The following is a 14,007-nucleotide window of genomic DNA, read 5'->3' as shown; positions in this document are numbered from 1 at the left end:
CTTAACTTTAATTTTTATATAGACATTTTTAATGTTCCTTTTATCTTGTGTTTACGTGAAAAATGGAATAAAAAAAATAAAAAGAATAATATTATCAATTTTACGTATGTGGTGAATAATTGAATATGATATAATTGACGATTCATTATACACTTATACTCGAAGAACACAAATATTTAATTTATTATACACTTCAAAAATTACATACACCCAATTAAATAATTATAAAAATAGTTAAAAAAATAATAATAATAAATTAATAAAAATTAAAATTAAAAAAAANATTTAGACGATGAATTTAATTAACTTGAACTCCAGTATCATAGATATCTCCAGCCTTCCAATCACGAGGAATATCGTTAATGGGGACGATCCACTGCTCGTCTCCGTCCTCGTTCGTTAGCAACATTCGCAACGACAACGGTCCCCTCGGCGGCGACGCCGTCGTCCACACGGTACCGTAGCTCCGATCTAGTAGCTTGCACACGAAGTTCTTCGTCTGCAAATTTTACAAATAGCTCAAAATTTTAACAAGTTAAGTTGAAGATTAAATAGTTTAGGCCTTATTTGATAAGGTTGAAATGGTTACCTCGCAAAGCTGAACGGCAGTGATATCATTTTTGCCTTGTTGAAACCTTATGACAAAGGCCAAGTAATGAGGAGCATCGCTCGCCTCATCAATCTTAATTGTTATGTTTTTGTACGGATAGCTACAAGCTACTCTGTTCAACCACGAGAAAATAAGGTTAAAATAAACAGTAGTAACCCTAATTCTCGAGAAACCTTTCATGAGTATTTACGGTACTTAAATGTATATATTAGACCTCTCAAAATTTATGTCGAATATTTGTGAATAAATATCTCCTAAAAAAATATTTTAGATTCAAGAATGATATATATATATATATATATATATATTTTTTTTTTTTTTTTAATGTAATAACTCAAGCCCACTACTAGCAAATATTGTCGCTCTTCCGACTTTTGTTTTCGGACTTCCTCTAAGTATTTTTGTTAAGGAGAGGTTTCCGGTCCAATGTGGAATCTCACAATTCACCCGTCCTTCTCTCCAACCGATGTGAGATCTCACCAAGTGAGGGAAATAGTTTTCTCTCAAAGTGTCGATTTGTGTACTTCCTGAACAAAAAAAAAACAAAAAAAAAATCTCTCTTGTGATTGTCCCACGACTCGTGATTGTCTCCTAATAACTATGGATGGTGTGGATTCACAAATTCTCTAATAACCACTAGATTTCAAAATATTTTCAACGATGAAAACTGTTGATCACGTTGTGACGATCTCTTCAAATAATTTTTCAGAAAGAAAAGTCGGGCATCTTTTTAATTTTCTTTTGATAAATTTTGTAGACCAAAATTAAAATTATTGTTATTTCGACATAGAGAAGAAAAAAAAGGGAAACTGACCTTTTGTATTCAATGTCAATAACACCGAGGGCTAACAAAGAAGCAGCAGCATCAGCGGTTTGAGCCAAGCGAGCGTAGGCTCTTCGGGTCATTATAAAGTCGCCTGGGCCTGACCCTTGATCGGTTATCACCACCATGGCTCCTTCCTCCGAGCACAACTCACTGTCTACGCACCTTATCTGTTCACAAAATATTATATCGTATGAACAATTCAACCAGACATGTTTAGACCAAATTAAATTGTTCGGGTTATAACTTTTTTCAACTTAAGCTATTCTACCTAAATAATTAATGAATCATACTAAGTATAAAATATTTAGTCGGGTTGGCTTCAGTCATTTATATTATTGACTCAATTTTTTATAATAAAGAAAATTTTAGTTTTAAGAATTAGTTTGAAGAATAATAATAAATTTGAATTATTTTTTAAAAGAATTATGGTACCTATAAAGTTTTTATTTATATGAACCCGACTCACTTTTAATTCGTCGGAAAAAAAAGTATATTAGAAAAGATTTTAAACACCATTTTATGTCACCTGGTAGCAAGCTCCACAACCGAGGCCATCTCTGTAAAGTTCAGATGCAGTTGCAACATCTCCACCGTTGATCGTTGCTCCAAAGGTTCCATACCCACACGCTCCATCTGCCAAAAAAGCAACAAATTTTCTAACTTAAAAATTTCTAATTAATATATGTTTTTGAATTTTTAATTTATTGTATAATAATAATTTTTTTTTTTTTTTGTCTAATAAGTCAATTTATTCAATATTTTACCGAATTTACGAGTATACTAAACATAATATTAAGTTCATAAACCAAAGAGAGACAAACTTGAAATTAACCAATATGAGATTAAGAGCGAGTACTTACGGTCCGTTCCTTGTTCTTCTGAATTAGGGTAATGGGCAGCTCGAGAACGAGTGAAACAGTCATTACACGTGGCACTCTCCGAGACCCTTTGCATGAGAAGCAAAGTTATTACGAAAACAGAAACCGAAGAGAGAGAAGAGAGAGGCATAATGAAATGAGTAGCAGAAGCTTTAAGAATGGGAAAGGAATTTGAAGATGTGGTGATGAATTGAAATGGGCAGTGTTTTTGGAGTATTTATAGTGAAATTTGGGTTATTCCTATCCGATTTCCTTCGGCTTTCGTTGTATATATTTTTTTTATGCCGAAGAATTTGAATGTAATTTTAAAAATGGTTAGTGGAATTGTGTTGGCCTTAGCCTTTTTTGGTCCATTTGAATTCCTTTTTGGGTGTTGGTGGACAAGAAACAAAGACCACTTTCCCACCATAAAGTATTACTTCTTTTGTTAGTGATTATAATCATCAAAAGACAAAAGTTAGCTTATAATATATATCGTAATTGACGGTTTGTTGTATTTTCAATCTTAAATGTGGTTTAATAGAGCATATTTTTAAGCCTGAATTGTAAAAAAGAGGTAAACTAATTCAAAAGTTATCGTCCTTTCAAGAGTTTATTATGGATTGATTCACTCTGTGTAGATTAATTGTATGTAGAAAGTGGACGCTCGTGTTTTTCATAGAATTTCTCGTTACTCATGTCGGAATTTTCTTATAATATCTCCAAGTGTTGTCACCAAAAACCTTCTCCGATAGACCAAACGTCCCACTACTAACACTTGAAAAGACATGTTTCAAGGTCTTGTTAAACGTTTCAAAATTACTCTCAAATCTATTAAAACCCTATTAAAATGTTTGACAAACAATAGTTAGACTCTTTCAAACTTAAACTAGTAAGCCATCTACTCACTTCTTTTACATAGTCAACTTTTCAGTCAACTTTTCATCCAACATTCTAATGAATTTCTTAATTTTGAAAAATTTATACAAAATCAGCATTTGCGACTTAAGCTATTTCTTTGGAAAGCTCCTCCTAAGATGGAAAATTCCCTGATAAAGCGGCTAGTACTTAGTAAACTCATATTGGCCAAAGTGAAAGAGAAGGAAATGGTAGAGAGATTCAACATGGTGTTCACTAAACCTCCGTAATATCTAACAAGTCGAGTCTTAATATTTTAAACTAGGGTGAGTATTAATAATATATTAAAAACAATGACCTGTAAAAGAATACATTAGAAATAGAAAGATTAAGCATGTATTAGACATAATTTAAGTTCAACATAAGTCAAATAATTGAGCCATTTGGATTGATTATAATATAAAGTAATTAAGATTAAGATCTATCTCTCTCAGCTGCCTTTCTCCCATTAATATATATATATATATATATATATATATATATATATAATCCTTTTGGGCAACATCTTCGAAGTTGATCATGTCAAGAGCGTGAGAAGTTCAGACTTTAGGATAAGTTATAGCCTAGAATTGCAATTATTTGATCAAGACAGACAAAATTGAACCAAACCACGGAGCCATTGACTCACCTAAAGAACTTCAAAGGGTTTTTTAGTAAGAAAATACCCAATTGAATTGGTTTGCCTAATATCAGAAAAAAGTTTGGTGGTTTTGCACTGAAAAGGTGTTGTCAAATGTCTTACTTTTCACATCCTGCATTGAGAGTCTGTTTGGTTTCCACTAGATCAATTTCAGATCAAATGCAATATCTTCGTATTTTATCGACATGTCAATACTCGAGTTCGATATTATTAATATAAATGCCCTCGTGCCCCAACACTGTCTCTCTAGTACCAATATGTCCTATAACTTGATATCAAACAAAGCCGCCTATAGAATGATTAGACTCGACAATCCTAACGACTTATTTACGGAGAGTTCATGATTAACTACGTCAATGCAAGCACACGAAAAAATGTTAATGAAAGAAAGAAGAAACGACCCCTCAATAATTTTCGGGATTCATTGAATCTTGAGCACATCTAGGTTTCAATGGGGGTAGAAATTAGCAGCCTACTACTAATGGAAAGAAATTATAGGGGCATTTGAAGAAGGCCAAGATTGACCTTTTTTTAGGCATATGGAATTATGCTGGTTGACAATTAACAAAGGGCTAGAAAAGGACGGCAAAGAACTTTTTGGTGCCGACAGAGATTTGCAATCGAAGGGAGGCTAAGACTGGAGAGAAGAAATCCATCATCATTCATGACATGGAATCCATTATGGAGTATTTTATTCCACCCTATCATAGATTCCTTGCGTCTCTCAACTGTTTAAGTGGAAAATGAGATCCAAAAAGAAAATTCCTCTCCCTTATCCAAGCAGGTTCCGATCCCTAATGTTTGACTCTTGAAGATCGTAGAGGAAGAGTCCTAGAATCATCGGTTTATAAGTAAGGAATACATCTCATTGGTACGAGGCTTTTTGGGAAAACCAAAAGTAAAATCATGAAAATTTATGCTCAAGGTGGATAATATCATACCATTGCAGAGAGTCGTGGTTTCTAACGTAGTATCAGAGTCATGCCCCTAACTTAACCATGTGAATAGAATCCTCAAATGTCGAACAAAAGTTGTGAGCTCAAAGATGTAGTCAAAAGTGACTCAAGTGTCGAATAAATTGTGTACTTTGCTCAAAGGCTCTAGAAAAAGAAGTCGAGCCTCAATTAAAGGGAGGCTGTTTGAAGGCTCCATATGGCAATCCAAGCTCTCTGATTTCGTTTTCGAAGGCTCCATATTCCTCATAAGAGGCTCTATGGCGTACTTTGTTCGAGAGGAGAATTGGTGGAAGGGAGTCCCACATTGACTAATTAAGGAGTTGGTCATGAATTTATAAGTAAGGAATACATCTTCATTTGTACGAGGTCTTTTGGAGAAACCAAAAACAAAATCACGAGAGCTTTATTCTCAAAGTTGACAATATCATACAACTATGAAGAGTCGTGGTAAACCAAACTATTTTGATCAAAAGATTAGAAGTTCAAATCTATATTAAAATAATATTTAGTCCCTATAATTGGGTTAAAGTCCCACTTTGGGTAAATCTTAACAGTAGTCCTCACTAATAGTCCGAGATATTTCACCAAACTTGGCCAAAATATAATAATATAACCTTAAAGCCCATAGTATAAATGTTTCTCAAATTCGTATTGAAGACTTGTTAGGAAACCAAATTATTTTCCTTGTGTTAACATTCCCCATCTAAACCTAAGGAAAAACAAAGCCACCACAAACAACTAGAAGGAGAGGTGACATAAGTTCCGGAATTAATCATTTCCTTTCTTACCCAATGAATTACTTGAATGGATCAAAAGTTTCAAGGGAAAGACAAAAGACTTGGGAAACAAGGAAGGACAAAAGGCACAAATCAAGCAAAAATCGGAGACTTGCAAGAAAGAGGAAGGGACCTAATCTAAGAAAAACAAGCTTTACACTCATATACACCAAAATTTGATCATATAATGCTTACCATTGCATTAGAAAGATTTGCTGGTGCAGTTTTTACCTGTCCTTATCAGGACCATGAGACTGAGTCAATCTCATCCCTTGCAGATTTATGTAGTTCAAGCCTTTTGATACATTGCTGTCGCCTTTCCCTCAAAGCAGGATCTTCGTTAAGAAGAGCTGCAAGTTGATTACCCTACAAAACAATCAAGCAGTAGCATAAAACGTATTTCCAAGTGATCAAAAATGGGCTTTCAGCTATAAGTTCAATACCTTCATTTGTCCCAATTGCACATAAAAGTAATCTAATATCGATCGCTTTGCCTCCCTGACTTGACAATGAACAACAGACTTTGGAATACTGTTCCTCAGTGTCTCAGACACCATCCTGATATAAGAGGTAATATTTGATGCTATCTGGTGGAAATGTGTCTCCGTATACCTATCTATGGAAGCTGCAGCTGGTGGGATTCCTCCCTTTTCATCATCCTGTGGGAGCCTTCGAAAGAAATCGACTGTTATGTAGGAGGATTCCATGTCAACCAATCGCAAGGTTGTCGTTTTACTATCTTCTCGAAATCTCTCTAACGCTTCATTTGCAGCTCTTGAAACTTCAGCTTGGAGAGTGGGAAAGCGCTTCAGCTCCTGTTCCATTTCAAGATATTAGCTCAGATGATTCTATGGTTATTCATTTAGCATTACCAGAATGTAACATTGTTGACTTGGACCTGAGTTTCTGCCAGTGATCTTCTAACAAGTTCCTTCAAAATGGAATGAACCTGAAAGTACCCGAGGGACAAGTTTGAGAACAGGACTAAAAACCAACGCATGTTTGATAAGCTTAAAATAATCCACTGCTTTACATGCACACAATCACAAGGCATAATCCGATAGAATACAACAAATAGGGAATTCTATTTTTACTATTTGATAGTCAATTACGTAGTTTACCATTAAATTAAAAGCACGTATTTTCTCATGCCATACTTCACATTGTTGGGATATGGAACTGATGACTATTTATAGTAAAAAATCTGGTAGACATATATATGATAGATATTTCGTAAAGTAGAGATATATTTGTTTGTTGAGGATGGTTGGGAGAGAGTCCATGTTGGCTAATTAAGGGAATAATCATGGATTTATAAGTAAGGATTATATCTCCATTAGTATTGGTACGAGGCCTTTTGGGGAAGCCAAAGCAAAGCTAAGAGAGTTTACGCTCAAAGAGGACAATGGACAATATCATACCATTGTGGAGATTCGTGATCCCTAACACATAAAATCATTCCAATGAAATTCTCCCACCATCAATCAATAAAATGTATCAACTGAATCTACCAAATGCAAAAAAAATAATAATGATAATAATGATAACAATAACCGCTCACATCAATAGGAAAACACAGCATGGGAGAAACAGGTGGCACTTACAGCATCTACTGAAGCTTCAGCTGGACCTCTAAAATAATTGACTGCAACTTCAATAAGGCGTCGATAACCATGCTCCGGCGCAATCAGATGAGGTTGGTATCCATCAGCCTCCGATATCACCTTCCTCACATTTTGCAGTGAAAGGTAGTGATCAAAGGGAAGCCTTCTCAGAGCATGAGGGAGCTGATTATCAAAAACACTATATATCCGATCACCACCAGGTCGCCTAAGATTTAAAGAAAAATGGTTATGAGAAAAACACAACTAACCATAATCCTAGTCCAGCTATGTAGTTGAAGAAGATAACATCACATATAAAGTGAACCTTTCATAAGTAACATTAAGTTTACTAGAAAAGTAAATAGTACGTCGTGCAGAAGATAACAGAAACATGCACAACAAAAAACACATATATAATTGCCTTGACAAGCCTGCACAGCAATGAACAATGAATTGGTAAATACATACATATTGATTATCAAACAGAACTTGATCAAAACGCTTTTGCTGATAAAAATTTAATAGAGAGCATATATTGTATACCCCCCATGGAGATGATCCTTGAACACCAGGTCAAAAGCACGGCAAAGCTCAAGGATAGTATGTAAATGAGCCTGTTATGTGTCAGACAAATGAATTAGTTAATAGCAAAGAAAATTAGATCTGAGTTATTGAACAAGAAATAAAAGATTACCCCAGAATCAATTGCAACAGGCTTCCCAAGCTGATGAAGCTCAGCTTCAATTTCGTCTATGCTTTTGTTAATCAAGCATGCAATGCCTGGCATACGTGTTTTTATCAGAGACTCTAGGTGCTGAAATCATGTCAATTTGAGATTGTTATTTATGATGCCGATAGGAATAAAGAGAATAATGAATTAATGACCGAGTCAGCATGTAAATGCATCTCAGCTCAACCTTTGAGAGAAGTTTTGCTAGATACTCTGACCCCATTTTGTCAGCCAAGTGTCTGTAGTCAACACTAGAAGCAAAAAATTCACGTTCCCTTCGCCGAGCAGTAATCATGTCAATATTCTTATTGATATCAGCTTGAGAACGATTGACAACTCCAACCCAAGGGTGATGAAGTCGATAGGACCTTCCTTCAAGAACCTTCAAAGAGCAATTTTGAGGCAGATGCAGGAATGATAAGGGATGCAGGAATAGAGAAATGGGGATCACAAAGTTATCTATCAACACATATGAATGGTCAACCCAAGGGTTTGTGGCATCATCTATCAATTATTAAGAAGTATTCTGATCCTGATACAATACCAATCTCTTCCTAAATAGAAATGATGTGGAATGGAGAGAACTCAGAACTTAGTTATTCAACAAGTTCACTTTCACAGAAGATGTGAAAAAATCTTCAAAGCTGGCCATCAGGCATCCACCAGAATCTCCTCTAGCATTTGTAAATCAATGCTATATTATATATGGCTATTGGATAAGGAATAGAATAATGCCGATGGATATTAGCAAAATGATTGAAGTTTGTGGACATTATAAGGGATGGTTTTGTGAAGCATGATTAATTGATCACCTAAACGAAACAATAAAAACGCCCAAATCATTTTTCCTACTTAGCTAGAATTAGTTTAGTTAAAGAGTATGGTTGGTTAAAAAGGCATATGCAAGGATAAGATTATTGCAATACCATCATTTCAATGATTGAAATAGAACAAACTTAAGCACACTGCACATATTTACCATATAATACGTGCTTGCTATATATCATGTCAATTTTAAAACATTTTAAAATATCAATTATAAACAACTCTCTGTCCGGTTAGTAACATAACTATATGCATCTCACGCAATGCCCTGCTTTCTCAATATGCTTTTTCGTTCCCATAATGGTGTAACCAGGTATCTTCCTTGCACTCTATGTTTAATATTTCAATTGTTTTCAACTGATTTTGGCCTCGGTGGGTTTTGGGTCTAATTTACCGTGCATTAAATTAGGAATCAGTTTTGAAGGGGTATCTGCCTAAAACCTATTTGAATGGGCTTAAACTCATTCTAGAATTAATTTTTCAAGGAATTAATTACATTTACAACATTTCTGGCTACAACACATGTGGTGCTTGATATTATTGTAAATTTTTATGAAATAACATCAATAGAGCAATCTCAATGAATCACGTAATTTTAGAACCCAATAAATAAAGTTGCATCATTCAATGGGCAAGTGATCACTAAAATATAGAGTTGAACACGTAAAAAAAACTAGGTCCTTACTTCCAAAGCATTTGTTCCTTTATCCATCAAATCAAGCTTTGTCAGCACCCCAAATGTCCTTTCACCTAGGAAATAACAGAGAGAGAAAGACAGATATAAGCATGCATTACAAAAACACATGCATATAAGACTGCATAATTCATTCATAACTGGAGACATCGGCAAAAAAAAAAAAAAAAAAAAAAAAAAAAAAAAAAAAAAAAAAAAAAAAAAANTGTGGGGTCAACCTCTCGAGAAAGTTTAATAGCATCAGACGTTGCAATATCTTGATTAGCTGAAGTTATGGCCAAAATAATGCAGTTTGGCTGCAGTCAAGTTTTCAATTTATCCTTAATCAGATCAGGAAACTTCAGCTTGCTGGAAATTTCAAAATAAACACTCTCCCAGCTTTTCTCCAGATTGTATTTTTATTAGTAAAATGCAAATTCCATTAATGTCTTAAGAACTGCAACTCGTATCCTAAGTTTGAGGAAGAATTACTGAACTGGGATGTCAATACTTCATTGATTTTATCCAAGGCAGTATTTCAATATTCTATAGTACAATTAAGGGAGGAAATGGAGCAAAAATTGCCGGAAAAATCATAAATCTTTGTTTAATTAACTCCATTTTCTATTTTTCCATATGAGTTTGATTGTCTCTTCACAGTCCAGCACACACAATTTTCAGGCGAATCTACTTTATTTTATCTCCAATGAAAACAATTTCAAAGAAGTAACTCCAGTAAAACTGGCAACAAAAAGTTTATAGCAAAAGATATTTCCTTACCTTTTCGACATAAGTACGGACCATTGTCTCAATATCCTGAACGATGCTCTCAGGCTGTCCTTCTGCAGCAAATAAATTTATTAACCTCTCAAAATAAGGTTGGAACTTGTGATGTTATTTTATAATGGTTTATAATGAAATGGTGGAAGTTTACCTACAGCAACCTTTGTTAAACCAGGCAAATCTATCAGTGTCAAATTGACCACTGCGATCAGATTAACATTAAGAAACCAAAAAGATTTTCATCATCAGTTAACACAGAGAAGAATACATAATAATACGAATTAACTTCATTCATGAAAATAATGCATGAATTATCCAATTGATGATACAAATGGGCAAAGAAAGCAGAATCATAATACCATATTAAGAAATAATGACTATCCTAGAAATGCGATAGCTGATTCTTGGAGATGAATGTCAAAGTCATCAGAAACAGAATATCTATCCTATATATAGTTCAGTTCTTCATCAAACTAGGCAATATTATTTTGAATACTTGTCTTATCAAACCAAAAGAATGTGAAAAAACAGCATCTGATGTGAAGTGTAATAATATGGATGAAATTCATTAAGAGGAAGAATTCCACAATTATATCCTATGAAACAAACAGGCAAACCAAGCAGAAGCGTGCTTTGAAATTATAATCATTCTAGAAACGTGGCACTAAGTCTTTTAGATATAGGGTCAAAGGAAACAGAAATGATACATCTATCCAATGTAAAATTATGATTTATCACTTAATAATGTAGTAACATTTCTCACCTAATCAAATTTTAAAATGTGGCATAATAAAAAGAACACATCTCGATGTATAATGTACTAGCTACAATGAATACAAAAACTAATGACTCATCAGTAAAAACCAGTAAGGCAAGAAACTAGTGAAGGTACAGCTGGAAGAATCATTGACCATACAGAAAACAGATGTCACTGAATAATGAGAACCACACTAGAAATCTAGATTTGTTACCATTTGGAGAGTAGATACTAAGATGAATTGGAACAGGAGAAATCTGTTTTAATCTCCCAGTCAAACTATTAGTTTCATCTTCAATTTCCTTCCTAACCATTGCTGCAAAAAACTAAGAGAAGTTAACAATGATATCAGAGAAGATATCTAGATAATTTTACTGATATGGATCCCTTTAGGGTAAGGCTTTAAATTTTCATTTCATTGGTTTTGATTCGATAGTGGAAAACGTGATAAGATATACATCATAGCATACGGCTTTGTAAACTTAGGAACTACTACATCTTACATTTCAAATATATTGCAGACATTTCAAGCAGCACGATGTGTATGTATCTACAGAGACATCCCAACACCTGTTAAAATTTTAAAGCAGCTTGCTCTCGTTCAACTTTGTTTGTGGTGCAAGACAGTGAGAGATAAGTGGAGATACTATGGAATTTAGGAGTTCCTAAACTTTTGAACTTCCATGACTAAGTGTACGTGAATTTGAATCCTAATATATCTCCATTAATTTGTTTTACAGATGTTTTCATCTAACATTTATAGAAACGCTAAAACTAATGGTTTTTTTAGAGAAGGTAAAATTTTCAGGGAAAGAACTTGTACTAAGCAGTAGTATACAACAAACAGTTCACAAAAAAATCAATACGTACTTCGTTTTTTGAAACATTATTTATTTTCTCTTTTTATGAAAAGCTGCTAAAGGTTATTTAAAACTGAAAATTTCCTTGAAAAACTACAAAATTAGAGTACTTATTTCCCCTCGAGTAATGAAATTAGCATAACAGGAAGTACTCTGAAACTAAATATGAAATTGACAGCAAGATAACTTTTCTGACTGAAACTTTTCTAAGGAACATTAAAGTAACTTATTCATCAACCAACCTGACGATATTTTAAAGTCTAAAATACAGAATGAGTACCATTTATAATATTAAAAAAACAAAATGACGTACAGAAGTCTGAGAATTTTTTCTTGGGCAGATGAAGAAATTCTGCATACTCCTCTCTTCCTGGTTCTGTCTTCTGGAGCTGCAAAACTAGAGGCCTCCGCGTAACAATTCCTGGAAAATAAAATTATCAGTTGGTGAGTTTATCTAATTATTTCCTTATTGTGTATTAGGGACATCGTTAATCTTTGGATCAAAAGCCTGCTATGGCAGCAGAAATTTGAATATGATTTATTATAGAGGTTTCTTTCAGTTCAGAAACCAGTAAGGTATTTCTATCTTTTCGATAATAGTAGTAAATTCCAATTTAATTGAATATAACTCTCCGGATAGAGGTTTACTGTTCCCTTCAGAATCTGTATTCTTCTAGTCACTGATAGAAAAAGTTCTTCGACTAACATTAACATGGAACAAAGATCTCATGACCGAATCATTAAAATCGTTTACATGAGTTCTTCTTGCTCTTATAGTTTTATTGTTTTTCCTTTTCCATTACATACTCTGTTGATTGTTCTTGTGGTATGACCGCGCGACTCAATCTGACTAATTATAGAGAATAATAACCACAAAAATTAGCAGAAATTTTCATGCAATTGTTTCTTCCATAGCTCCACACCTCGAAACTCAACTTTGATCATTTTACCTCTTTCTGAAAGAAAACAAAACTAGAACCAACAGTGACTTACCTGATCCCCTGGGAAGAAAATCACGACCAACGATGCTCTCCAATACTGATGATTTTCCGGAGCTCTACATTTCAAACCGAGCACAACAAATTAACCTCGCATGCAAGAAAAACCACCTGAAAAAAAACACACATGCACATGCATCCAAAAACAGTACCATACAAAGACAAGCATCACACAATCTACAGATCAATAAAAGTCACAGCACAATTTACCTGGCCGCCAACGACGACGACGGATGGAAGAGCCTCCCAAAGAGTAGGCAAGGCAGAATCACCGCCATAATCACCAAGAACAGTACAAGCCCTCTGTATACGGTTAACGAGGCCGATCAAGCTCTCCATGGTAGCCATTTCGCGGAGTTCAGCGTCCTCCTCTGTATCTTTCACTACACAAGTAGAAGAAGAGCTCGAATTCGAAGCATGGGAGACGATCACCGAGAGCAAAGTGAGTATGATCAGAGTGAAGAAGGAGAAGACGTCGAAGAACATAAGGAGAGCTATTTTTGCGTGTTTGGAATAGAATTGAAGTTCGAAGATTCTGGAATCAGCGTTGTGGGAGCAAATGTTGCACGATTTAACGGGAGCACGTTTGGACGGTTTTTATATGACTCGACTTTCATTTGAACTCATATAAACGGATAATTACTTGTCCTTTAAATAAAACGTTACACATATTTAAATTCTTTTCAAACCTTTGTGTTTTGGCGGGCTGTGTTCTTCCGTACAAAGGCATAAAGTTAACAAATCATTACCAAACAAAAAATTATAATAAATGGAAAAATAAAATTACAAATATAGTCGGAGTGGAGTTGGGTTGAAATATTTTTTTTTTTTACCCAACCCAAAAGTGGAGGTTGATTGAATTGGTAACCCAACCCAACTCACCTGTAAACTTTTCACAACCCAACACTCTATATTTTCGGGTTGGGTTGTGATATTGTTTTTAAGTTTTATTTAAACAAATCAATCAATCTATAATTATTTACAAAAATAAATAAATAAATTCAATAAAAAAACACCCAGCAAAATTGCTAAATTGTAAAAATAAAATAACAAAATAATATAAAAAAAATTAGGATTAGTAACCAATCTAATCCAAAACTTTTCACAACCCAACTCTCTATTTTCAGATTGGGTTATCAAAATTATAACAATAAAATAACAAAAAAAAAAAAAAAAACCACCCGAAACTTTTCA

General features: G+C 34.2%; 2 protein-coding genes across 5 annotated transcripts; both read right to left on the bottom strand.

The window, feature by feature from the left end:
• Positions 1-279: 279 nt before the first annotated feature.
• On the bottom strand, positions 280-2,529 carry LOC111811565 (expansin-like B1). Its single transcript, XM_023698474.1, has 5 exons — positions 2,297-2,529; positions 1,963-2,069; positions 1,425-1,603; positions 590-722; positions 280-499 (listed from the first exon to the last, which is right to left on the bottom strand). The coding sequence occupies exons 1-5, from the start codon at positions 2,442-2,444 to the stop codon at positions 299-301; spliced, it is 768 nt and encodes a 255-aa protein (XP_023554242.1). The 5' UTR covers positions 2,445-2,529; the 3' UTR covers positions 280-298.
• On the bottom strand, positions 2,307-13,420 carry LOC111811563 (dynamin-related protein 1E-like). Of its 4 annotated transcripts, none has more exons than XM_023698472.1 (16): positions 13,024-13,420; positions 12,809-12,872; positions 12,129-12,236; positions 11,170-11,271; positions 10,350-10,400; positions 10,196-10,257; positions 9,644-9,732; positions 9,428-9,494; positions 8,105-8,299; positions 7,882-8,001; positions 7,731-7,801; positions 7,188-7,413; positions 6,482-6,532; positions 6,027-6,398; positions 5,815-5,949; positions 2,307-2,382 (listed from the first exon to the last, which is right to left on the bottom strand). In XM_023698472.1, the coding sequence occupies exons 1-15, from the start codon at positions 13,297-13,299 to the stop codon at positions 5,824-5,826; spliced, it is 1,980 nt and encodes a 659-aa protein (XP_023554240.1). In that variant the 5' UTR covers positions 13,300-13,420; the 3' UTR covers positions 2,307-2,382; positions 5,815-5,823. The 4 variants fall into 4 exon arrangements, with proteins under 4 accessions (XP_023554240.1, XP_023554239.1, XP_023554238.1 ...); XM_023698471.1 differs by having other exon boundaries at positions 2,310-2,382; positions 5,779-5,949; positions 13,024-13,419; XM_023698470.1 differs by lacking the exon at positions 2,307-2,382 and having other exon boundaries at positions 5,413-5,949; positions 13,024-13,419.
• Between the last annotated feature and the right edge of the window lie 587 nt (positions 13,421-14,007).

The sequence above is a fragment of the Cucurbita pepo genome, chromosome LG15 (assembly GCF_002806865.2).
Source record: "Cucurbita pepo subsp. pepo cultivar mu-cu-16 chromosome LG15, ASM280686v2, whole genome shotgun sequence".
NCBI classification, from domain to species: Eukaryota; Viridiplantae; Streptophyta; class Magnoliopsida; order Cucurbitales; family Cucurbitaceae; genus Cucurbita; species Cucurbita pepo.
This window is presented reverse-complemented; position numbering and strand designations above follow the sequence as displayed.

Coding starts and splice junctions, on each gene's coding strand:
- LOC111811563 (XM_023698472.1), bottom strand. CDS start 13,299: ATGTTCTTCGACGTCTTCTCCTTCTTCACTCTGATCATACTCACTTTG. Junction 12,873..13,023: donor TCGTCGTCGTTGGCGGCCAG/GTAAATTGTGCT, acceptor TTTGAAATGTAG/AGCTCCGGAAAATCATCAGT. Junction 8,300..9,427: donor AAGGAACAAATGCTTTGGAA/GTAAGGACCTAG, acceptor TGCTCTTTGAAG/GTTCTTGAAGGAAGGTCCTA.
- LOC111811565 (XM_023698474.1), bottom strand. CDS start 2,444: ATGCCTCTCTCTTCTCTCTCTTCGGTTTCTGTTTTCGTAATAACTTTG. Junction 2,070..2,296: donor AGAAGAACAAGGAACGGACC/GTAAGTACTCGC, acceptor CTTTTTTGGCAG/ATGGAGCGTGTGGGTATGGA. Junction 500..589: donor CTGCCGTTCAGCTTTGCGAG/GTAACCATTTCA, acceptor TAAAATTTGCAG/ACGAAGAACTTCGTGTGCAA.